The following is a 26,345-nucleotide window of genomic DNA, read 5'->3' as shown; positions in this document are numbered from 1 at the left end:
AGGTGATGTAGAGATATAATATCATAGTAGAACCATCTCCATCTCCAGGTGATGGTAGAGATATAACATCATGATAGAACCATCTCCAGGAATGGTAGAGATATAACATCATAGTAGAACCATCTCCATCTCCAGGTGATGGTAGAGATATAACATCATGATAGAACCATCTCCAGGAATGGTAGAGATATAACATCATGATAGAACCATCTCCAGGAATGGTAGAGATATAACATCATGATAGAACCATCTCCAGGAGTTGTAGAGATATAACATCATGATTGAACCATGTCCAGGTGATGTAGAGATATAACATCATAATTGAACCATCTTCAGGTGATGTAGAGATATAACATCATGATAGAACCATCTCCAGGTGATGTAGAGATATAACATCATGATAGAACCATCTCCAGGTGATGTATAGATATAACATCATGATTGAACCATCTCCAGGTGATGTAGAGATATAACATCATGATAGAACCATCTCCAGGTGATGTAGAGATATAACATCATGATAGAACCATCTCCAGGTGATGTAGAGATATAACATCATGATAGAACCATCTCCAGGTGATGTAGAGATATAACATCATGATTGAACCATCTCCAGGCTCCAGGCCTTTTACACTAGATTAAAAGGGAGGCTGTTGTTTCTTGACTCCAACTGTGAGAAGTAGGTTAATGTGAGTTGAACTGGGAAGACATGGGCTTGGCAGAGGAACACACACACGCATACACACAATCTTGAATTACAGATTTAAAAAAAAAAATGTTTTATAAACCCTACATTGTATTTCATGTGTTGAGATTAGCTTACTTAAATAGAGTTTATAATGAAAGGAAATAAATGGTTTCCTTTGTGCTTTCAGTCCAGTGAGATGATTTGATAGATGTTATCAGATACATATCTTGTTATAGATATCCACATATCAACAAAGAGATTCCGTTCCAACTGAGAAATTAAACTGTTATTACCAGTGCAATTAACTCCATTGTGTCTGTGATTGCTGCTAATTACCAGATGAATTCTTTTGTTTTACCTGCCTCTTGATTCTAGTTAATCTTGTCATCTGTATTTGTTTGACAATGTGGCATGGTTTTAGCAATACATGTTGGAACATCATTACCATTGAAATTGTTCAAGAAATGCATTTTGAATCATTTGTTGATGAACAATTTGTTAAACACGAAATTAGATATTTTATTTATTTAGATAATTGCATGTTAAGGGGTTTACAGTATCAACAATAGATCGTCTTGTATCAAGCACGAGGTGTTCCCAAGCATTTTGGGGACAAAAATAACAATTATTTTCTCAACTGTTAACTAAATAAGGGGGGGTATCAACATGAATATTCATAACACAATTATCAATTCAAACACGAAAACCATCCGTGGAAAAAAATATCAGAATATCACAACCAAAACAGGAACACAAAGTCAACCTTGGAGAAAATATGAACTTGTGATTGGTCCTTTGCTTCTATGAAAAAAAATCTATGAATCTTATCAAAAGATCCAAAATCTGTAAAACTGTAGACCTACTTTGTCAACTCGTAATGTTAGTTTGTTTCACATCAACTATATAGAGTTCTACATTCTACATTCTACAATAGCTACAGCCCTGCTTCCTATCTGAACCTCTACATTGAGGTTGTAATAGCTACAGCTCTGTATCCTTTTGCCAGCAATTTATGTTATTCTTCAATAACACAAATTCCAAAGCAAATCGGGGGAAGAAAAATAGGTTTATTTGAGAAGGACACATCCAGATGTTATGCTGTGAGGTAGATGTTCAGTCTCCCCTGTCCTCAGCTTTTCTCAACTGAACAAAGGAACAGGATGCCACTTATACTCCCCTCCCCCACCTTAGCCTGGGTTTGACCAATCAGAAATCCTTGCAGTACCACTGGGTCAATGGCCAAATAACAAGTATCCTGCTCCAGACTCAATGTACAGAGCGTTGGACACGTAGCTCTGAGTTCAGGACTGACATTCCACATTCTAAACAGCTGTTGAACTGAAAACCCTACTCCTATTTACAATACGCTATTGACCATTTAGTATTCTAGTTTTTTGTCCTCTCATCCTCTGCTTTGTGTATTTATCTACAAAATATTCTTAAACTTCTTTTAACCTCAACTTTGAGGTTGTTGTGGCTACAGATCTGCCTTCCTTCTTAAACCTCTACATTGAGGTTGTTGTGGCTACAGCCCTACTTCCTTCCTAAACCGTGTTACCCTTTGACCTGTGTTTGGGCTGTGTTCCAGAGCCATTTCTCCCTGCATTAGCCTCATCAGGGACTTAATATGTGCCACCCCATGGGGGGGGGGGGGGGCAACCGCCCTGGCACGTGCCCCGCCATGCAGTACAGTGGCAGTCACACACACACACACACAGTGTCTCCACCTCACACGTGCCGCATTGTCTTGACAGCTCACTCCAATTACGGGGCCTCCCTGTCCTGGCACATGTACCGCGGCGCCTCTTCCCTCAGCTCAGATTGCATGTGACCCTCATCCAACACCACTGGAGGAACGCTGGCTCTCTGTTGGAGGGAATAGGGAATGGGCTCACAGATACACACAAGTGTATAAGCATACACATACACACACGCACTTGTGAGCACCCATAGGCTCACAGATACACACTCACTCTCTCTCTCTCTTTCTCTGTCTCTATCTCTCTCTCTTTCTGTCTCTCTTTCTCTCGCTCTCTCTTTCTCTTTCTCTCTCTTTCTGTCTCTCTTCTCTGTCTTGATCTCTCTCTCTCTCTCTTTCTCGCGCTCTCTCTTTCTCTCTCTTTCTGTCTCTCTTCTCTGTATCGATATCTCTCTCTTGATCTCTCATTCTCTCTCTTTCTCTCTCTCTCTCTCTCTCTCTCTCTCTCTCTCTGTCTCTCTTCCCTGTCTCGATCTCTCTCTCTCGATCTCTTTCTCTCTCACTCTCTCTCTCTTTCTCTGTCTCTCTCTCTCTCTCTCTCTCTCTCTCTCTCTCTCTCTCTCTGTCTCTCCTCTGTCTCGATCTCTCTCTCTCTTGATCTCTTTCTCTCTCTCTCTCTCTCTCTCTCTCTCTCTCTCTCTCTCTCTCTGTCTCTCTTCTCTGTCTCGATCTCTCTCGATCTCTCTCTCTCTCTCTCTCTCTCTCTCTCTCTCTCTCTCTCTCTCTCTCTCTCTCTCTCTGTCTCTCTTCTCTGTCTCGATCTCTCTCTCTCGATCTCTTTCTCTCTCACTCTCTCACTCTCTCTCTCTCACTACTTTATGTGTTCATTAAATTCACTCACAGTTAGACACCCATAGCCGTGAGAAGATGTTCGGGGTGCTGCAATCTTTTTGCCCGCGTTAGCTATGGAAACATTCCATCATTTGACCCCAAAGCAGATGAGGAAAACATTCCATATGCATGTTTTTTATTTTCTTCTTCTTGACATATCAACATTATGCAAATCAGCTGGGTCTTGCTGGTGGTTGGGGGGTTGGTGTTCGGGGTTACACTGGAAGGCTTTATTGTCAGCGTATGGTTTTGGTGTATCTCTCAGTCTCTGGGTCTGTGTAGGGGGGGGGAATTAAAACAGTACAGATAAGCCTACTGGGCCTGTCTGTTGAATGTTCATCTGCAGGGTCAGGACAAAGAAAAAGGAAACGTTATCCTGACAGGAAGCACGGAGCCTGTTTAGTTCGCTCGGTCTATTACCAGGGTTTTCCTCAACGTTGTCATGCAAGGTAGCATTATACCCATGTCTTGGGAATCTGATCACGCCTCGTGTTTTCCCTTACCAACTGCTTATTGAACCCATCACAAGCAGCTTGGTCACGTTCTCTGTAGTGCTAGATTAAAACGAGTTACATCGTACTGCTATACAAGTCAAAGTAGTAGTGGTAGTGTGTGTGATTCAGATCTCTGTATTTGAACACAACGTTCACGGTCACACAATTACAAGCAGAGCCAGTTTCCTAACTGAGAGATGGGTTGGGAATCAATCCCTGTTGTTTCGTAAATTGGCATGTTCTTTTATTCTTCATACACTCCAGTGTGTCGCTAGTCGCTAGCTACCCAAGGACCAATCCCACCATCCCAGCTCCATCTGATCCTCTTGGTATGTTTCCAGTTAGACCCCCCCCCCTTCTCCACTCCTCCCCTTCTCTTATGATTATTTCATCTTTCTAAATTCTTTATGCTGGGGTGCCGTGGATTGGAATTAAAATTGGTAGAGCTGGGAGCCGGCTTGGGTTAGACTGGGTGTACAGACATACATAACCACTAGAGCTATTTGGCCGAGGCGTGGCGTGGCTCAGTCCCGGTGCCTCAGTTGGCTTCCTCTCTTCCATTAGTACCATCTGTGCCTTTCTGCTACCCAGAGCTCTTAGCTGGCAATGATGTGCACTTTACTTTGACTGACTAAAACCAGGGGAGAGGGGGGGGGGGGATCAAGAGAGGAAAGAGACGGCGAGCAGGCGGAATGGGAGACATGGTGGGGCAGGAAACAGCTGGAGGAAGCTGCTGTGGCGTTGTACAACGTACGCTTCTGTAGGCTTCATGAGAATTAAGTTTATCCTCGGACCGACGAATAGGCAGCGCTGGTCCTCTGACCAATGAACAGGCAGCGCTGGTCCTCTGACCAATGAACAGGCAGCGCTGGTCCTCTGACCAATGAACAGGCAGCGCTGGTCCTCTGACCAATGAACAGGCAGCGCTGGTCCTCTGACCAATGAACAGGCAGCGCTGGTCCTCTGACCGACGAACAGGCAGCGCTGGTCCTCTGACCAATGAACAGGCAGCGCTGGTCCTCTGACCAATGAATAGGCAGCGCTGGTCCTCTGACCAATGAACAGGCAGCGCTGGTCCTCTGACCAATGAACAGGCAGCGCTGGTCCTCTGACCAATGAACAGGCAGCGCTGGTCCTCTGACCAATGAACAGGCAGCGCTGGTCCTCTGACCAATGAACAGGCAGCGCTGGTCCTCTGACCAATGAACAGGCAGCGCTGGTCCTCTGACCGACGAACAGGCAGCGCTTGTCCTCTGACCAATGAACAGGCAGCGCTGGTCCTCTGACCAATGAACAGGCTTGTTTGTTGGATGTCGGGATGGCATGAGTTTTTTTAGTGGTAAATCTTGCGCAAACAAACAAAATGAGTGTCTGACCTCATAGCCTTTTGGACAAACAACCACGGAAATAACGTTTCAAATCTGATGGGGCAAGATGACCCGGACATTAATGTCATCGTGCTGTGTCATGTGGCCAATCATGTGCCTGTTTGTAACCTTTATTTGGAGCTTCTTTTCAAAACAACGGCCCCCTTTTTACTTTTTTTATGTCAGACTGTCCTTAGACAATTGCTTATATTTTTGGAGACATGCTCTTTTCTGGATAAGGCCTAAAATACAGGACACAATCTGTTCTGGATAAGGCCTAAAATACAGGACACAATCTTTTCTGGATAAAGCCTAAAATACAGGACACAATCTTTTCTGGATAAGGCCTAAAATACAGGACACGATCTTGCTATGTCCTGAAACCAAAGGCCCAGTGCAGTCCAAAAACATGATTTTCCCGCATTTCATATATAATACACACTATGAGGTTGGAATAATCAGCACCATGTTTAAATCAATGCTCACATCTTCTAACATCTAATATGTGTGTCCCAAATGGCGCCCTTTTTCTATACAGGCCCTGGTCAAAAGTAGTGCACTATAAATGAAGTAGGGTTCAATTTGGTACGTAGACAATGTCTTAATCAATGCTCAGATCTAACACTAGCATTCCTCCACTGTACGTGTCGGTCTCTTAAGAAGCTGAACTGCTACCTCATAGCTGCCAGGGACTAGACAGGATTCCCAATTTGATTAGGGAGCTGAACTGATACCTCACAGCTGCCAGGGACTATACAGGATTCCCAATTTGATTAGGGAGCTGAACTGATACCTCATAGCTGCCAGGGACTAGACAGGATTCCCAGTTAGATTAGGGAGCTGAACTGCCAGGGACTAGACAGGATTCCCAGTTAGATTAGGGAGCTGAACTGATATCTCACAGCTGCCAGGGACTAGACAGGATTCCCAGTTAGATTAGTGAGCTGAACTGCTACCTCACAGCTGCCAGGGACTAGACAGGATTCCCAGTTAGATTAGGGAGCTGAACTGATATCTCACAGCTGCCAGGGACTAGACAGGATTCCCAATTTGATTAGGGAGCTGAACTGATACCTCACAGCTGCCAGGGACTAGACAGGATTCCCAGTTAGATTAGGGAGCTGAACTGATATCTCACAGCTGCCAGGGACTATACAGGATTCCCAGTTAGATTAGGGAGCTGAACTGATATCTCATAGCTGCCAGGGACTAGACAGGATTCCCAATTTGATTAGGGAGCTGAACTGCCAGGGACTAGACAGGATTCCCAGTTAGATTAGGGAGCTGAACTGATACCTCATAGCTGCCAGGGACTAGACAGGATTCCCAATTTGATTAGGGAGCTGAACTGCCAGGGACTAGACAGGATTCCCAGTTAGATTAGGGAGCTGAACTGATATCTCACAGCTGCCAGGGACTAGACAGGATTCCCAGTTAGATTAGGGAGCTGAACTGATACCTCACAGCTGCCAGGGACTAGACAGGATTCCCAGTTAGATTAGGGAGCTGAACTGATATCTCACAGCTGCCAGGGACTAGACAGGATTCCCAGTTAGATTAGGGAGCTGAACTGATATCTCACAGCTGCCAGGGACTAGACAGGATTCCCAGTTAGATTAGGGAGCTGAACTGATACCTCACAGCTGCCAGGGACTAGACAGGATTCCCAGTTAGATTAGGGAGCTGAACTGATACCTCACAGCTGCCAGGGACTAGACAGGATTCCCAGTTAGATTAGGGAGCTGAACTGATATCTCATAGCTGCCAGGGACTAGACAGGATTCCCAGTTAGATTAGGGAGCTGAACTGATATCTCACAGCTGCCAGGGACTAGACAGGATTCCCAGTTAGATTAGGGAGCTGAACTGATACCACACAGCTGCCAGGGACTAGACAGGATTCCCAGTTAGATTAGGGAGCTGAACTGATATCACACAGCTGCCAGGGACTAGACAGGATTCCCAGTTAGATTAGGGAGCTGAACTGATATCTCACAGCTGCCAGGGACTAGACAGGATTCCCAGTTAGATTAGGGAGCTGAACTGATACCTCACAGCTGCCAGGGACTAGACAGGATTCCCAGTTAGATTAGGGAGCTGAACTGATATCTCACAGCTGCCAGGGACTAGACAGGATTCCCAGTTTGATTAGGGAGCTGAACTGATATCTCACAGCTGCCAGGGACTAGACAGGATCCCCAGTTTGATTAGGGAGCTGAACTGATATCTCACAGCTGCCAGGGACTAGACAGGATTCCCAGTTTGATTAGGGAGCTGAACTGATATCTCACAGCTGCCAGGGACTAGACAGGATTCCCAGTTTGATTAGGGAGCTGAACTGATATCTCACAGCTGCCAGGGACTAGACAGGATTCCCAGTTTGATTAGGGAGCTGAACTGATATCTCACAGCTGCCAGGGACTAGACAGGATTCCCAGTTAGATTAGGGAGCTGAACTGATACCTCACAGCTGCCAGGGACTAGACAGGATTCCCAGTTAGATTAGGGAGCTGAACTGATATCTCACAGCTGCCAGGGACTAGACAGGATTCCCAGTTAGATTAGGGAGCTGAACTGATACCTCACAGCTGCCAGGGACTAGACAGGATTCCCAGTTAGATTAGGGAGCTGAACTGATACCTCACAGCTGCCAGGGACTAGACAGGATTCCCAGTTAGATTAGGGAGCTGAACTGATATCTCACAGCTGCCAGGGACTATACAGGATTCCCAGTTTGATTAGGGAGCTGAACTGATATCTCACAGCTGCCAGGGACTAGACAGGATTCCCAGTTAGATTAGGGAGCTGAACTGATATCTCACAGCTGCCAGGGACTAGACAGGATTCCCAGTTTGATTAGGGAGCTGAACTGATATCTCACAGCTGCCAGGGACTAGACAGGATTCCCAGTTTGATTAGGGAGCTGAACTGATATCTCACAGCTGCCAGGGACTAGGCAGGATTCCCAGTTTGATTAGGGAGCTGAACTGATATCTCACAGCTGCCAGGGACTAGACAGGATTCCCAGTTAGATTAGTGAGCTGAACTGCTACCTCACAGCTGCCAGGGACTAGACAGGATTCCCAGTTAGATTAGGGAGCTGAACTGATATCTCACAGCTGCCAGGGACTAGACAGGATTCCCAATTTGATTAGGGAGCTGAACTGATACCTCATAGCTGCCAGGGACTAGACAGGATTCCCAGTTAGATTAGGGAGCTGAACTGATACCTCATAGCTGCCAGGGACTAGACAGGATTCCCAATTTGATTAGGGAGCTGAACTGCCAGGGACTAGACAGGATTCCCAGTTAGATTAGGGAGCTGAACTGATATCTCACAGCTGCCAGGGACTAGACAGGATTCCCAGTTAGATTAGGGAGCTGAACTGATACCTCACAGCTGCCAGGGACTAGACAGGATTCCCAGTTAGATTAGGGAGCTGAACTGATATCTCACAGCTGCCAGGGACTAGACAGGATTCCCAGTTAGATTAGGGAGCTGAACTGCTACCTCACAGCTGCCAGGGACTAGACAGGATTCCCAGTTAGATTAGGGAGCTGAACTGATATCTCATAGCTGCCAGGGACTAGACAGGATTCCCAGTTAGATTAGGGAGCTGAACTGATACCACACAGCTGCCAGGGACTAGACAGGATTCCCAGTTAGATTAGGGAGCTGAACTGATATCACACAGCTGCCAGGGACTAGACAGGATTCCCAGTTAGATTAGGGAGCTGAACTGATATCTCACAGCTGCCAGGGACTAGACAGGATCCCCAGTTAGATTAGGGAGCTGAACTGATATCTCACAGCTGCCAGGGACTAGACAGGATTCCCAGTTAGATTAGGGAGCTGAACTGATATCTCACAGCTGCCAGGGACTAGACAGGATTCCCAGTTTGATTAGGGAGCTGAACTGATATCTCACAGCTGCCAGGGACTAGACAGGATTCCCAGTTAGATTAGTGAGCTGAACTGATACCTCACAGCTGCCAGGGACTAGACAGGATTCCCAGTTAGATTAGGGAGCTGAACTGATACCACACAGCTGCCAGGGACTAGACAGGATTCCCAGTTTGATTAGGGAGCTGAACTGATATCTCATAGCTGCCAGGGACTAGACAGGATTCCCAGTTAGATTAGGGAGCTGAACTGATACCTCACAGCTGCCAGGGACTAGACAGGATTCCCAGTTAGATTAGGGAGCTGAACTGATACCACACAGCTGCCAGGGACTAGACAGGATTCCCAGTTTGATTAGGGAGCTGAACTGATATCTCACAGCTGCCAGGGACTATACAGGATTCCCAGTTTGATTAGGGAGCTGAACTGATATCTCACAGCTGCCAGGGACTAGACAGGATTCCCAGTTAGATTAGGGAGCTGAACTGATATCTCACAGCTGCCAGGGACTAGACAGGATTCCCAGTTTGATTAGGGAGCTGAACTGATATCTCACAGCTGCCAGGGACTAGACAGGATTCCCAGTTTGATTAGGGAGCTGAACTGATATCTCACAGCTGCCAGGGACTAGGCAGGATTCCCAGTTTGATTAGGGAGCTGAACTGATATCTCACAGCTGCCAGGGACTAGACAGGATTCCCAGTTTGATTAGGGAGCTGAACTGATATCTCACAGCTGCCAGGGACTAGGCAGGATTCCCAGTTTGATTAGGGAGCTGAACTGATATCTCACAGCTGCCAGGGACTAGGCAGGATTCCCAGTTTGATTAGGGAGCTGAACTGATATCTCACAGCTGCCAGGGACTAGACAGGATTCCCAGTTTGATTAGGGAGCTGAACTGATATCTCACAGCTGCCAGGGACTAGACAGGATTCCCAGTTTGATTAGGGAGCTGAACTGATATCTCACAGCTGCCAGGGACTAGGCAGGATTCCCAGTTTGATTAGGGAGCTGAACTGATATCTCACAGCTGCCAGGGACTAGACAGGATTCCCAGTTAGGTGGAAAAAAGAAGCTATAAAAATGGAGCTGCAGTTCTACCCTAATGTCCATTGGGGCTTTGTACCCTAATGTCCTTTGGGGCTTTGTACCCTATTGTCCTTTGGGGCTTTCTACCATATTGTCCTTTGGGGCTTTCTACCGTATTGTCCTTTGGGCCTTTCTACCGTATTGTCCTTTGGGCCTTTGTACCCTAATGTCCTTTGGGGCTTTGTACCCTATTGTCCTTTGGGGCTTTCTACCGTATTGTCCTTTGGGGCTTTCTGCCGTATTGTCCTTTGGGGCTTTCTACCCTAATGTCCTTTGGGGCTTTCTACCCTAATGTCCTTTGGGGCTTTCTACCGTATTGTCCTTTGGGGCTTTCTACCCTAATGTCCTTTGGGGCTTTCTACCGTATTGTCCTTTGGGGCTTTCTACCGTATTGTCCTTTGGGGCTTTGTACCCTATTGTCCTTTGGGGCTTTCTACCCTAATGTCCTTTGGGGCTTTGTACCCTATTGTCCTTTGGGGCTTTCTGCCGTATTGTCCTTTGGGCCTTTGTACCCTAATGTCCTTTGGGGCTTTCTGCCGTATTGTCCTTTGGGGCTTTCTACCCTAATGTCCTTTGGGGCTTTGTACCCTATTGTCCTTTGGGGCTTTCTGCCGTATTGTCCTTTGGGCCTTTGTACCCTAATGTCCTTTGGGGCTTTCTAGCGTATTGTCCTTTGGGGCTTTCTAACGTATTGTCCTTTGGGGCTTTCCAGATATCTGTTTCTGGTAACACTCTCCTGTTGGTGGTGGAGACATTGATGTTTACTTACGTCCATGTACCTAGTGCTTGTATACGAGGAAAAAATGGCGTGATCGTCAGTGAGCTTAATGTTGTTGGCTGTAGCCCTGGTGGCTCTAATTTCCCTACAGGACAGATGGCAGTGCTATGTGTGTGTGTAGTGTGTACGTGCGTGTGTGTGTTTCGGTGTGTGTGTGTGCGCCGGCGAGGGACTGTGTGGACTGATGAGGGCCTTGAGTGTGGACGGGAGGGAGTGTTGCTCAATCTCTGGCACTGCTGCCACCCCCTTGCAGCTGCGCTTTTCCCCCAGCCTCCCTCCGTTTTCAACTTCTTCATTTGTTCAATATGTAGCTAGTCGATAGGGGATAAAGCAAGAACACATGCCTGATGTGTGACTTCATTGATAGACAGGGACATTGAAATGTGTCCATTGTAGAGGTATTGCAAGTGTTTTGCAGAGAAAGAATAACTGTTGATTTAATATGAGGGTTTTGGATAGGGGAAGAAGTTTAACTGTAGAATTGTTCTTTAATTATTTAAGTTTCAGCCACTCGTTTAGTTGAGTCTTGTAACTTCATTGATATAAGTGGTGGCTGAAAACCAAAGGACACATTGTTGCTTTTACAGTCTCTCATTTCCTTCCAAACAAATATTTTATAGTCCGTAATTATTGTTTACTATATCAAATTTCAAATAAAACATTTTATGCAAGTTATATTGAGACATTTTATTCAAACATAAGAACCGCAAAAGGTCGTAGTCTGCCTAGTTCCAATGGTCCATATTATAAACTCCCTCAGCAGTGTTCTTGCCAGGGATTTCCTATTACGGATGCACCTTGTTTTCATTGGTCTCTGTCCCTCATGCAGAAACTGTAGAAACTGGACAGGGTAAGACAGATCCTTGTTGTGTTGTTGGGGGAATCAAGCTGTTCAGAGAGAGATGAGATACAAAATCACTCACAAACACGGACTTCTGGAGCCTTGCCCAAGAACCAGCCCAAACTCTGATCGACAAACATGTTCTTGTTCTCTGAAGTCTGGCTGCAGACCTCTGTAGCTCCAGACAACATGGTGGAGCAGAGACTCCAAAACCTCTACCAAGATGGTTTGACATCGCCAGGCCAAAGCTATGGGCAGATAAGCCAAGAGGTGTACGTACACACAGGGTGACATCTTGTCTGGTCAAATATTTGGAGATTTGTTGCCAAAAACATCTGTTTCGTCCACTCGGAATACTTAACACAGCACTTGTTTTAGAACATCTTGGGAATACTGCAGATTGTGAATGTGATTACAGTTGAGTTTTCTGCTTATACTTACTGAAAACCTAGCTTAAACTCTCTCGAATGGCATCTGCCTCTTGGTCATTGTAGGAAGGCGAGGTTTCAAAATGACTAATGGTGCAAGAATGACTGGGAAGTGAGTAATTGTGGCAGCATCTTTCTCCACATTTGGTGCTGTCCAAATGACATCCATTGTCTGATGAAAGGGTGTGTTCAAAATGTGAAGGCGAAAAAAACACACAGTTCAGGGATGACCTCAGTCAGGCTTTCTTTCCAACTCTGTGGTTCATACTGCCTTTTCATTGACCCCACCTACAATGACCCCACCTCTTTAAGGAATACCTAGGATAGGATAAAGTAATCCTTCTCACCCCCCCCCCTTAAATGATTTAGATGCACTATTGTAAAGTGGCTGTTCCACTGGATGTCATAAGGTGAATTCACCAATTTGTAAGTCGCTCTGGATAAGAGCGTCTGCCAAATGACTTACATTAAATGTAAATGTAAATGTAGATAAATTGCCTCAATCAGGCTTTCTTTCCAACGCTGTGGTTCATACTGCCTTTTCATTGTATAGATAAATTGCCTCAATCAAGCTTTCTTTCCAACTCTGTGGTTCATACTGCCTTTTCATTGTATAGATACATGACAGAACACTTAAAATCATAAAACTGAATAAGTATCTCAAACCTGTAGCTATAAATACCATTTTCTATTGTACAGTATTTCTACATGAACGCAACCATATTGTATTGCAGTGCGAAGTGCCGTCGGATACGCTATGCTAACGCCTCCGTCCGAGTCTCTGTAGCAGATCTGAAGTGTAGAAAGTTAACTTCTCAGTATCTCCCAATGTGTTTCAGTCTGAACCAAATGGAGGGTTTTTTATTTGGTACCTATTTACCACCAGACAGTAGCTTACAGCTCTCTCTCTACTTCTCTCTCTGCTACTACAAGGAGAGAGAAAACACCCCCTGCCTGTACCCCTTTGTCTCTCCACTTCTCCCTCTCCTACTACAAGGAGAGAGAAAACACCCCTGCCTGTACCCCTTTGTCTCTCCACTTCTCAACCGCCGCACCTCTGACGTCTACTCATCTATCCTTCCTTCATCCAGTCAGTCGTCCATCCATCCGTCTGATTAAATTCCTCTGACATCCCCATGCTGACATGTAGACTTTTCTATTGTTCCCGCTCTCAGTCGTCTGGCGAGCGACACACACACACAGGTGGGCAGTGCTCATCACCATCTCTCCCTCGCTCCCTGTGTGTGTGTGTGTGTGTGTGTGTGTGTGTGTGTGTGTGTGTGTGTGTGTGTGTGTGTGTGTGTGTGTGTGTGCCTCTGAATCCTGGCCCAGTTACAGTAGATTACACACTGCCAAGTCAGAGCTCAATGGACCGTGAACATGATCAGGGGAGCTGGAATGCAGGCCCAGTTAGCCAGCTCCAGTTGGCCAGCTCCAACACTATCCTCCAACCCCAGTTAGCCAGCACTATCCTCCAGCCCCAGTTAGCCAGCTCTATACCCCAGCTCCAGTTAGCCAGCTCCAGTTGGCCAGCTCCAGCACTATCCTCCAACCCAAGTTAACCAGCACTATCCTCCAGCCCCAGTTAGCCAGCTCTATACCCCAGCTCCAGTTGGCCAGCTCCAGTACTATCCTCCAGCCCCAGTTAGCCAGCTCCAGCACTATCCTCCAGCCCCAGTTAGCCAGCTCCAGTACTATCCTCCAGCCCCAGTTAGCCAGCTCCAGCACTATCCTCCAGCCCCAGTTAGCCAGCTCCAGCACTATCCTCCAGCCCCAGTTAGCCAGCTCCAGTACTATCCTCCAGCCCCAGTTAGCCAGCTCCAGTACTATCCTCCAGCTCCAGTACTATCCTCCAGCCCCAGTTAGCCAGCTCCAGTACTATCCTCCAGCCCCAGTTAGCCAGCTCCAGTACTCCTCCAGCCCCAGTTAGCCAGGTCTATACCCCAGTTAGCCAGGTCTATACCCCAGTTAGCCAGGTCTATGCCCCAGTTAGCCAGCTCTATACCCCAACCCCAGTTAGCCAGCTCTATACCCCAACCCCAGTTAGCCAGCTCTATACCCCAACCCCAGTTAGCCAGCTCTATACCCCAGTTAGCCAGCTCTATGCCCCAGTTAGCCAGGTCTATACCCCAGTTAGCCAGCTCTACCAACCCCAGTTAGCCAGCTCTATACCCCAACCCCAGTTTGCCAGCTCTATACCCCAACCCCAGTTTGCCAGCTCTATACCCCAACCCCAGTTTGCCAGCTCTATACCCCAGCCCCAGTTAGCCAGCTCCAGCACTATACTCAAGCCCCAGTTAGCCAGCTCCAGCAATATCCTCCAGCCACAGTTAGCCAACTCCAGCAATATCCTCCAGCCACAGTTAGCCAACTCCAGCAATATCCTCCAGCCCCAGTTAGCCAGCTCTATACCCCAGCCCCAGTGAGCCAGCTCTATACCCCAGTTAGCCAGCTCTATACCCCAGCCCCAGTGAGCCAGCTCTATACCCCAACCCCAGTTAGCCAGCTCTATACCCCAGTTAGCCAGCTCCAGCAATATCCTCCAGCCCCAGTTAGCCAGCTCCAGCAATATCCTCCAGCCACAGTTAGCCAACTCCAGCAATATCCTCCAGCCCCAGTTAGCCAGCTCTATACCCCAGCCCCAGTGAGCCAGCTCTATACCCCAGCCCCAGTTAGCCAGCTCTATACCCCAGCCCCAGTGAGCCAGCTCTATCCTCCAGCCCCAGTTAGCCAGCTCTATACCCCAGCCCCAGTTAGCCAGCTCTATACCCCAGCCCCAGTTTGCCAGCTCTATACCCCAGCCCCAGTTAGCCAGCTCTATACCCCAGCCCCAGTTAGCCAGCTCTATACCCCAGCTCCAGGCCCTCCAGAGCCCCAGCCCCAGTTAGCCAGCTCTATACCCCAGTTAGCCAGCTCTATACCCCAGCCCCAGTTAGCCAGCTCTATCCTCCAGCCCCAGTGAGCCAGCTCTATACCCCAGCTCCATGCCCTCCAGAGCCCCAGCCCCAGTTAGCCAGCTCTATACCCCAGTTAGCCAGCTCTATACCCCAGCCCCAGTTAGCCAGCTCTATACCCCAGCCCCAGTGAGCCAGCTCTATACCCCAGTTAGCCAGCTCTATACCCCAGCCCCAGTGAGCCAGCTCTATACCCCAGCCCCAGTTAGCCAGCTCTATACCCCAGTTAGCCAGCTCTATACCCCAGCCCCAGTTAGCCAGCTCTATACCCCAGTTAGCCAGCTCTATACCCCAGCTCCAGGCCCTCCAGAGCCCCAGTGAGCCAGCTCTATACCCCAGTTAGCCAGCTCTATACCCCAGTTAGCCAGCTCTATACCCCAGTTAGCCAGCTCTATACCCCAGCTCCAGGCCCTCCAGAGCCCCAGTTAGCCAGCTCTATACCCCAGCCCCAGTTAGCCAGCTCTATACCCCTGTTAGCCAGCTCTATACCCCAGCTCCAGGCCCTCCAGAGCCCCAGCCCCCAGACATAATGCTCCTGCTGGGAAGCAGCTTTTTCAAAGTCCCCCTCTCGTTTTAAACCCCAGAAAATCCAGTGAACTTAGCTGCTCTGGTGTCTGCGGCCAAAACAGCATCTGATGTGCCTTATTTGTTGACTGTGTGAGATTAGGCACAGAGGGTCGACGCAAAGTCCACACTGTGCATGCATACACACACACACACAAACACACACGATTTCAAGAGAGGAAAACAAGAATTCTCTCTTTTGTCCAAAGCCCAGTTCTAGTCCAAACAAATTTTAGCAAGCACAACCCGTGTGTGGAACCGCTAACTGTTTGGGCTGCCCCCCCCCCCCCCCCCTCAACAGTGAACCATTTCAACAACCACCATAATGTCTGTTGGACTCACCAGTGTAGGAGTACTACAATGGTCTCTGATCTTTGATCAGATTTGGATGCAGTTTTTGGATGCTCACATCATCTCAGCCATTGCATTGGCATCCACACGGTTAGTGCATCCAATATGTCAGGGTTGTGCTTTTGTCTCTGTGAGTGTATGTGTGTGTGGGGAGGGGTTGCGAGAGGGAGGGAGGGAGAGAGAGAGGGAAAACTAATGGAAGGGAGAGAGCGAGAGAGAGAGAGAGAGAGAGAGAGAGAGAGAGGGACGGAGGGAGGGCAGGGCACAGTGTCAGGGTTGTGCTTCAGTCTCTGGGTGTGGGAGAGTGGCAGTGGTGGTGGCAGGTTGGGGAGGGGACGAGTGTTCTTGGCTTGGCCGCTGTCTGTATATTAGTTGTACTAGGGCTCCCTCTTGGTGCCAGTGAGAGCTGGAACTATACCACAGCACTGGTTCCCCTGCCAGCAGTAAAGGCTGGCTGAGACAGCTGCTCAACTGGGCCTCCTGTGGTCCACAACAGGATTGGGGTCAATTCCAATTTTATTTAACCTTTATTTTTATCAGGAAGTCATACAGGGAGTCATTCAGAACAACTGAAATGACAGAAATGCACAAAAACATAAATACAGAAAGGAAACGTGGTCTTACAAAAACCAACTCATTCTTCATTAATAAGGTTCTCAATCAGCTTTCTGAATTGCCCTAGAGAGGCACCAGAACATCCTAGAGAGGCACCAGAACATGCTAGAGAGGCACCAGAACCTCCTAGAGAGGCACCAGAACATCCTAGAGAGGCACCAGAACATCCTAGAGAGGCACCAGAACATCCTAGAGAGGCACCAGAACCTCCTAGAGAGGCACCAGAACATGCTAGAGAGGCACCAGAACATGCTAGAGAGGCACCGGAACCTCCTAGAGAGGCACCAGAACATCCTAGAGAGGCACCAGAACCTCCTAGAGAGGCACCAGAACATCCTAGAGAGGCACCAGAACGTCACTTTTAAGAACATTTTGAAGATTGTTCCACAAATAAGGTGCAAGAAAACAGAAAGTTGTACACAGAAATTACAATTCTACTGTTGAACATCTATCTATTAAAAATATATTTTCAAAGAATAGAAGTTATTATTTCAAACTATTTCAATTCAAATCACTGAGTGACTTTAATTAGAATTGACCCCAACTCCCATGTTACCCCATTCTGCCTTATACAGGACCCTGGTGAGTGGGATGAGACCACCATCGTCAGGGTCTACATTGAGATGTTGTAGTAGTGGTGGCCATGTTGGTGGCATGTGCTGTAAAGCATTAACACTATAGTAGCAAATAGAGGACGAGTTGTGAGAGTGAGTCCTCATGTTGTGCATTAATGCATATTGTTACAACAGTTTTGCAATGTGGAACAAGATGTTATTTACTTGTACACTATATATCACTTGAATATTTGACATAGGCAATAGCATAAGCAATTCTTCTAAACATATATATCAATGTAAGATTTTTTATCATTTACTGATAGGTGAAATTATAAAAGTTTCCAGTGAATTTGTTTAGTACGTTTTAACATTTTATATATATATATATATATATATATATATATATATATATATATATATAAAAATATATACAATTAAAAATATATACAATTAAAGACTTTCATCAGAAACTGAATTTTTATATTTTTAAAATGTTAGTATATATATATATATATGTATATATATATATATATATATATATATATATATATATATATATACTAACATTTTAAAAATATAAAAATTCAGTTTCTGATGAAAGTCTTTAATTGTATATATTTTTTAATCTGTAGCAGAAAAATCTACAAATGTGTTGCAGACCTGGAAATGTATCGACATATTAAATATTTAATTGTGTTGCTATGCTATAATAATAATATAATAATATATCCCATTTAGCAGACGCTTTTGTCCAAAGCGACTTACAAGTCGGCTGGGGCCACTACTTTTACATATGGGTGGCCCCAGCGGGAATCGAACCCACGACGCTTGGCGTTGCAAGCGCCATGCTCTACCGACTGAGCCACACAGGACCCCAGTAATTTGCTACAGTAATTAGATTAACTTTTAAAGTATTTAACTGTTTTGCTATGCTGCAGTAATTAGATTTACTGTAAAAATATTTAACTGTGTTGCTATGCTACAGTTATTAGATTTACTTTAAAAGTATTTAACTGTGTTGCTATGCTACAGTAATTAGATTAACTTTCAAAGTATTTAACTGTGTTGCTATGTTACAGTAATTAGATTTACTTTTAAAGTATTTAACTGTGTTGCTATGCTACAGTAATTAGATTTACTTTAAAAGTATTTACCATTTTGGGGGAAAATATTACAATTTAATTTAGAATGATATTAACTGAAACAAATATTACAATGATTTAATTTATAAATAACTTTTTTTCAATAGCGATGAATGTATGTAATTTTTGGAGGGATGTTATTGATCCAAGACTAATACGATGTGTTTCTCTCTTCAGGGGAGGTGTATTAATTTCAACCGAGTGCAGAACCGTTAGAAGACGAACACAAAGACGAACGTCTTCAACATTCAAATATGTGTTTTGAAGACTAGAAGTATCCAAAACCACTGTTCATCTGCTTGTCTCAGTATCTCAAGTATCTCAATAGCTCAAGGTGGAATCTCTTTCTCCATGATGTCTCCTGTCATTTCCAAAAGCATCTTTCTCATCAGAACATTTTCATATTTCCATCCTTCCTTAACAGGGATATAACTTTATCATTTTTTACTTGTCCTTTTAAAAAAAAAACTTCACAAACTTGCCAAAGCAAATAAACAGCGAGGCACAAAACGCGGCCGATCGGATCTGCTTTTTTTGTGCTCACTAAAGGCTTAACATATTCTGACCATATTGCGCCTTCTGTGGAAAACCTCATTTCATGGACACAGACGGAAGCTATCTTAAAAAAAGAAACATGCAGAGTGAGAGAGCGGGTGAGGCTGTGCCGTTAGCATGGCAGTAGCAATACTCCCAGAGGGCCTCGACACACAGTGCACAAGTCCATCGCCTCTTGGCAACATCTCGTCACATATCCTCTCCAACTCCTCTCCCTCCACTATCGTTTGAAAGATGCCCGGCGGGACCCCCTTTGACTGGAGATCCTGTCATTTTAACACTGAGAAGTGCACACGCATGACAAACTGTGGACAGCCAGGACGCCCTAAGGAATTGGAAGCAGAGTAGCTAAGACATTGCCCTTTAGTTTTGTGAAGACACCTTTCTTTCATTATGCACTGGGGACAAGGGGAGTTACTAGAGCGTTATCCCACCGCGGGCCGGGCCAGGACAGGACAGCCCCTCTGACCAGACCACCACAACTCTCCACTCTGACTACTTTTGAGGGATGGACACCTAAAGCCCCCGGCATGGTGCTTGGCTGTGTTTCCCCAATGTTTTGATGCAATCTGCTGTATGCTCACTAAGGCGTACAACATCACAACCCATAAACCTGCCAGTCAGTCAGTTGAAGAGTTTTTAAGATATAGATACAGCTGTCTCCCACTTCACTGCTACCCGTCCCCCTCTGTCTCCAATTCTCCAAGGGCCTCCCTGCCTCTCTCCAGTCTCAGCCCTTTAGCTTCGACAGCAGAATATCAAAGTTTAATTAAAATAATTAAAGAGAACAGCAAGCAGCAGCCTGTGAAGATTTGATCGTCTTTTTTTTTCTTTTTTTTTTTTTTAGCCCTTTTGACATTGAATGACCTATAACTGTATGTGCATTATTTGGAGAGAAAGAGGCCATCCCATCCTGTCTCCTTGGCGACGGTTTGGTGCACCCTGGCTGTCCGAAACCCAAACGCAAAACCAAGGCAACGGATGCGACGGACGGATAAGTATTGTTCATTTGCAGAAATGATGTTACCGAGCCTCGCACGCGTCGACCCCACCTCCAAAAAAAGCTGTAGTATATATGTGTATATATATATATATATATATATTTGTTGTAGATTTCTCAAGAGCGCTGTCATGACACCAATCCCAAAATGATGTCAGCGAGAGGGGAGCATTGTGGGGGAGGAAAGGCAGCAGCTGAATAGAAAAGGCTCCAACGATCCAGTCACTTTGGATACAGTACTTCAGATGCAAAATGGATATTCGAGTCGAAACCTGACAAAGCGCGCCCGGTTTTGATGGGAACCAGTATAGACAATGACCAGTGGCTGGGTCAGTGGGATGTCTCTGTGCAACCAGGGAAGCTTATCAAATGACACTAAAAATAAGTTCAACAACCATCAAGTTTCAGGGGGAATGGGCCAGGATTTTCCACATTTGGTGGGCATGCGTGTGCACGAGACGGGTTGGGCGTGCACAATGTCGTCTCTGACTTAATTATTCCTTTGTTTTGTTATCTGGGTGGGCAGTAAGGGACAGGAATGACACTGATGGTCAGATACAATCCTTAGGGAATCGGGATATTATTTATCACACACATTTTAGTCTCTTGCCTCATCTTCTGCATAACATTTTAGTAAGATAATCAGCTTTGTTTAGATGAACTGTAGACGAGGATATTTAACAGTTTTTATTTTGTTCTTGTTATGTTAAATCTGAGAGCACAGAGCTGCTATTAACCCATACTAGTTAGTTATTTACATACCAGGCCAAACACAGCTCTCCCTCCTAACAACGCTTCACATTGGCTTCAGGTTCCCTCTCTTTCCCCTGTGCCATCTGCAAATGCTCCACGGCGAGCACACATTGTATACTCTTTATAAATAAAACATATTTATAGTATTGATATTTTAATATGACAGTGCCCTTTGCCAAATATACCTTTCCTTAAAAATATATTTATTTGTAATTTTTGTTGCACTTTTTCGTTTTATTTTTGTGCAATTCAATTGCGAGATGCCCAGAATTCTCCTTGTTTTCCAGCATAAAGCTAAAAGTTGGTTTGAATATAGTAATTTTAGTATAAACATTTTAAAACCCAATTATATCATAGTTTTTATTTCACACATGGAAGGCTGTAAATGATGCATATTTTTAAAATGGACATTTTTAGAAAACAAAACAGCTAATAAAAATGCAAGTGTAAGACTGTGTATTTTGATATAATTTATATCAGGATGTTTAATAATTACATTTTGCGATTTTAAAATCACATCTGGTAGTCGTACCAGAATAATTTAAGTAGTCAATAATAAGCACATTATTCAATGCAATCATGCAGTTTTTTTCATTATTTTCCAAAATATTAAAATTATGTTTATTTGTGGTTTAATTGTAGATTGTCTGTCCTCATGTCTGCATTTCATGTATTATCATAGCACTTCAGGACAGGGCTGTACTACAGTCTTTAGATACAGTACATACCAGGGAAAACAACTGTTCTCCAAACAGTTGTTTTTGTCTCTGTGCTATATTCATTCATGGGTTGCATATGTTATGTACACTGTATTGGTTTGGTTTGTCGTTTTATACATTAAATCATTTTTTTAATGCATTTATCACAAATTCCTACTACAATCACCTCTTTTTTTTATGTGACTACAATTACTACTTTGTGATATTACAATGATTGTCATGTGTTGAATTCATTATTAAACCTTCAAGTGGAAACTGGAGCTCCCATTTTTACTCGTTATTCCTCTGCTATATAGGGAAGAAGTGGCCTGATACTATTTGAGTATGAGGGTGCTAAGGGCTATGTTTAATTGGGTCTGTACAGATTTATACGGGCCGACAGGGAATGTGATTAAATGCTGTATGTGGACAGAGATAGTGGACAGTGACCAGCCTCTCTCCCCTTGTAAAGCTTAACACCAGAGGCACCACACACACACACACACACACAAAATACTCCCAAGGACCACAACGCCCCAAAGAATAGGTTTTCCATTTAGTAAAAATATGTGCTTCTACACCTTCTGTTTTCACAACATTCGTGTGTGTGTGTGTGTGTGTGTGTGTGTGTGTGTGTGTGTGTGTGTGTGTGTGTGTGTGTGTGTGTGTGTGTGTGTGTGTGTGTGTGTGTGTGTGTGTGTGTGTGTGTGTGTGTGTGTGTGTGTGTGTGTGTGTGTGTGTGTGTGTGTGTGTGTGTGTGTGGACGTGTTTAACTATCCTAGTCAGGACCAGAAGTCCCCACAAGAATAGTAGACAAACAAAGTTGGACCAATTTTGACCAACATTTTGTTAGTCCCCTCAAGGTCAAATGCTATTTTTAGTGGGTTTGGGGGTTATCTCAAATCAAATCAAATCAAATTTTATTTGTCACATACACATGGTTAGCAGATGTTAATGCGAGTGTAGCGAAATGCTTGTGCTTCCAGTTCCGACAATGCAGTAATAACCAACAAGTAATCTAACTAACAATTCCAAAACTAATATCTTATACACAGTGTAAGGGGATAAAGAATATGTACATAAAGATATGAATGAGTGATGGTGCAGAGCAGCATAGGCAAGATCCAGTAGATGGTATCGAGTACAGTATATACATATGAGATGAGTATGTAAACAAAGTGGCATAGTTAAAGTGGCTAGTGATACATGTATTACATAAGGATGCAGTAGATGATAGAGTACAGTATATACGTATGCATATGAGATGAATAATGTAGGGTATGTAAACATTATATTAGGTAGATTAGAATTAGTGTTAACGGTTAGGAGTTAGGGTTAGGGTAAGAGTATGGGTTTGGGTTAGTTTTAGGGTTAGAAGCTAGGGATAAGGTTTAGGGTTAGGAGTTATGTTCAGGGTTAAGAGTTATGTTCAGGGTTAGGAGTTATGTTTAGGGTTAAGGGTTAGGTTTAGGGTTAAGAGTTATGTTTAGGGTTAAGAGTTATGTTTAGGGTTAAGAGTTATGTTTAGGGTTAAGGGTTATGTTTAGGGTTCAGGTTTAGGGTTAAGAGTTATGTTTAGGGTTAAGGGTTATGTTTAGGGTTAGGAGTTATGTTTAGGGTTAAGAGTTATGTTCAGGGTTAGGAGTTATGTTTAGGGTTAAGAGTTATGTTTAGGGTTAATGGTTAGGTTTAGGGTTAGGAGTTATGTTTAGGGTTCAGAGTTATGTTTAGGGTTAAGAGTTATGTTTAGGGTTAAGAGTTATGTTTAGGGTTAAGGGTTATGTTTAGGGTTAAGAGTTATGTTTAGGGTTAAGGGTTATGTTTAGGGTTAAGAGTTATGTTCAGGGTTAGGAGTTATGTTTAGGGTTAAGAGTTATGTTTAGGGTTAATGGTTAGGTTTAGGGTTAGGAGTTATGTTTAGGGTTCAGAGTTATGTTTAGGGTTAAGAGTTATGTTTAGGGTTAAGAGTTATGTTTAGGGTTAAGGGTTATGTTTAGGGTTAAGAGTTATGTTTAGGGTTAAGGGTTATGTTTAGGGTTAAGGGTTATGTTTAGGGTTAAGGGTTATGTTTAGGGTTAAGAGTTATGTTTAGGGTTAAGGGTTATGTTTAGGGTTAGGAGTTATGTTTAGGGTTAAGAGTTATGTTCAGGGTTAGGAGTTATGTTTAGGGTTAAGAGTTATGTTTAGGGTTAATGGTTAGGTTTAGGGTTAGGAGTTATGTTTAGGGTTCAGAGTTATGTTTAGGGTTAAGAGTTATGTTTAGGGTTAAGAGTTATGTTTAGGGTTAAGGGTTATGTTTAGGGTTAAGAGTTATGTTTAGGGTTAAGGGTTATGTTTAGGGTTAAGGGTTATGTTTAGGGTTAAGGGTTATGTTTAGGGTTAAGAGTTATGTTTAGGGTTAAGGGTTATGTTTAGGGTTAGGAGTTATGTTTAGGGTTAAGAGTTATGTTCAGGGTTAGGAGTTATGTTTAGGGTTAAGAGTTATGTTTAGGGTTAATGGTTAGGTTTAGGGTTAGGAGTTATGTTTAGGGTTCAGAGTTATGTTTAGGGTTAAGAGTTATGTTTAGGGTTAAGAGTTATGTTTAGGGTTAAGGGTTATGTTTAGGGTTAAGAGTTATGTTTAGGGTTAAGGGTTATGTTTAGGGTTAAGGGTTATGTTTAGGGTTAAGAGTTATGTTTAGGGTTAAGGGTTATGTTTAGGGTTAAGGGTTATGTTTAGGGTTAAGGGTTATGTTTAGGGTTAAGGGTTATGTTTAGGGTTAAGAGTTATGTTTAGGGTTAAGAGTTATGTTTAGGGTTAAGAGTTATGTTTAGGGTTAAGAGTTATGTTTAGGGTTAAGAGTTATGTTTAGGGTTAAGGGTTATGTTTAGGGTTAAGGGTTATGTTTAGGGTTAAGGGTTATGTTTAGGGTTAAGAGTTATGTTTAGGGTTAAGGGTTATGTTTAGGGTTAGGAGTTATGTTTAGGGTTAAGAGTTATGTTCAGGGTTAGGAGTTATGTTTAGGGTTAAGAGTTATGTTTAGGGTTAATGGTTAGGTTTAGGGTTAGGAGTTATGTTTAGGGTTCAGAGTTATGTTTAGGGTTAAGAGTTATGTTTAGGGTTAAGAGTTATGTTTAGGGTTAAGGGTTATGTTTAGGGTTAAGAGTTATGTTTAGGGTTAAGGGTTATGTTTAGGGTTAAGGGTTATGTTTAGGGTTAAGGGTTATGTTTAGGGTTAAGAGTTATGTTTAGGGTTAAGGGTTATGTTTAGGGTTAGGAGTTATGTTTAGGGTTAAGAGTTATGTTCAGGGTTAGGAGTTATGTTTAGGGTTAAGAGTTATGTTTAGGGTTAATGGTTAGGTTTAGGGTTAGGAGTTATGTTTAGGGTTCAGAGTTATGTTTAGGGTTAAGAGTTATGTTTAGGGTTAAGAGTTATGTTTAGGGTTAAGGGTTATGTTTAGGGTTAAGAGTTATGTTTAGGGTTAAGGGTTATGTTTAGGGTTAAGGGTTATGTTTAGGGTTAAGAGTTATGTTTAGGGTTAAGGGTTATGTTTAGGGTTAAGGGTTATGTTTAGGGTTAAGAGTTATGTTTAGGGTTAAGAGTTATGTTTAGGGTTAAGAGTTATGTTTAGGGTTAAGAGTTATGTTTAGGGTTAAGAGTTATGTTTAGGGTTAAGAGTTATGTTTAGGGTTCAGAGTTATGTTAAGAGTTATGTTTAGGGTTAAGAGTTATGTTTAGGGTTAGGAGTTATGTTTCGGGTTAGGAGTTATGTTTAGGGTTAAGAGTTATGTTTAGGGTTAGGAGTTATGTTTAGGGTTGAGAGTTATGTTTAGGGGTAAGAGTTATGTTTAGGGTTAAGAGTTATGTTTAGGGTTAAGAGTTATGTTTAGGGTTAAGAGTTATGTTTAGGGTTCAGAGTTATGTTTAGGGTTAGGAGTTATGTTTAGGGTTAAGAGTTATGTTTAGGGTTAAGAGTTATGTTTAGGGTTGAGAGTTATGTTTAGGGGTAAGAGTTATGTTTAGGGTTAAGAGTTATGTTTAGGGTTCAGAGTTATGTTTAGGGTTAAGAGTTATGTTTAGGGTTAAGAGTTATGTTTAGGGTTAAGAGTTATGTTTAGGGTTAGGAGTTATGTTTAGGGTTAAGGGTTATGTTTAGGGTTAAGAGTTATGTTTAGGGTTAAGAGTTATGTTTAGGGTTAAGAGTTATGTTTAGGGTTAAGGGTTATGTTTAGGGTTAAGGGTTATGTTTAGGGTTAGGAGTTATGTTTAGGGTTAAGGGTTATGTTTAGGGTTCAGAGTTATGTTTAGGGTTAGGAGTTATGTTTAGGGTTAAGAGTTATGTTTAGGGTTAAGGGTTTAGGGTTAGGAGTTATGTTTAGGGTTAAGGGTTATGTTTAGGGTTAAGGGTTATGTTTAGGGTTAAGAGTTATGTTTAGGGTTAAGAGTTATGTTTAGGGTTAAGGGTTATGTTTAGGGTTAAGGGTTATGTTTAGGGTTAGGAGTTATGTTTAGGGTTAAGAGTTATGTTTAGGGTTAAGAGTTATGTTTAGGGTTAAGAGTTATGTTTAGGGTTAAGAGTTATGTTTAGGGTTAAGAGTTATGTTTAGGGTTAAGGGTTATGTTTAGGGTTAAGGGTTATGTTTAGGGTTAAGAGTTATGTTTAGGGTTAAGGGTTATGTTAAGGGTTAAGGGTTATGTTTAGGGTTAAGAGTTATGTTTAGGGTTCAGAGTTATGTTTAGGGTTAAGAGTTATGTTTAGGGTTCAGAGTTATGTTTAGGGTTAAGGGTTATGTTTAGGGTTAAGAGTTATGTTTAGGGTTAAGAGTTATGTTTAGGGTTAAGGGTTATGTTTAGGGTTAAGAGTTATGTTTAGGGTTCAGAGTTATGTTTAGGGTTAAGGGTTATGTTTAGGGTTAAGAGTTATGTTTAGGGTTAAGAGTTATGTTTAGGGTTAAGGGTTATGTTTAGGGTTAAGGGTTATGTTTAAGGTTAAGAGT

At 43.6% G+C, this 26,345-nt stretch overlaps 1 protein-coding gene across 2 annotated transcripts in view; it reads left to right on the top strand.

Moving 5' to 3' along the window:
• LOC135513724 (anthrax toxin receptor 2-like) overlaps positions 1–26,345 on the top strand; it is a 1,178,227-nt gene that overhangs the window by 147,239 nt on the left and 1,004,643 nt on the right. The window contains exon 16 of one of the 2 annotated variants that reach the window (XM_064936613.1): positions 18,539–21,648. The exons of the other annotated variant lie outside the window; for it this stretch is intronic. Coding sequence (XP_064792685.1) covers positions 18,539–18,577 — 39 coding nt within the window. The 3' untranslated portion in view covers positions 18,578–21,648. Of the gene's footprint in view, positions 1–18,538; positions 21,649–26,345 lie in introns of those variants that run through there. 2 annotated transcript variants of the gene reach the window in all.

This window comes from Oncorhynchus masou, chromosome 25, assembly GCF_036934945.1.
Source record: "Oncorhynchus masou masou isolate Uvic2021 chromosome 25, UVic_Omas_1.1, whole genome shotgun sequence".
Classification (NCBI taxonomy): Eukaryota; Metazoa; Chordata; class Actinopteri; order Salmoniformes; family Salmonidae; genus Oncorhynchus; species Oncorhynchus masou.
This window is presented reverse-complemented; position numbering and strand designations above follow the sequence as displayed.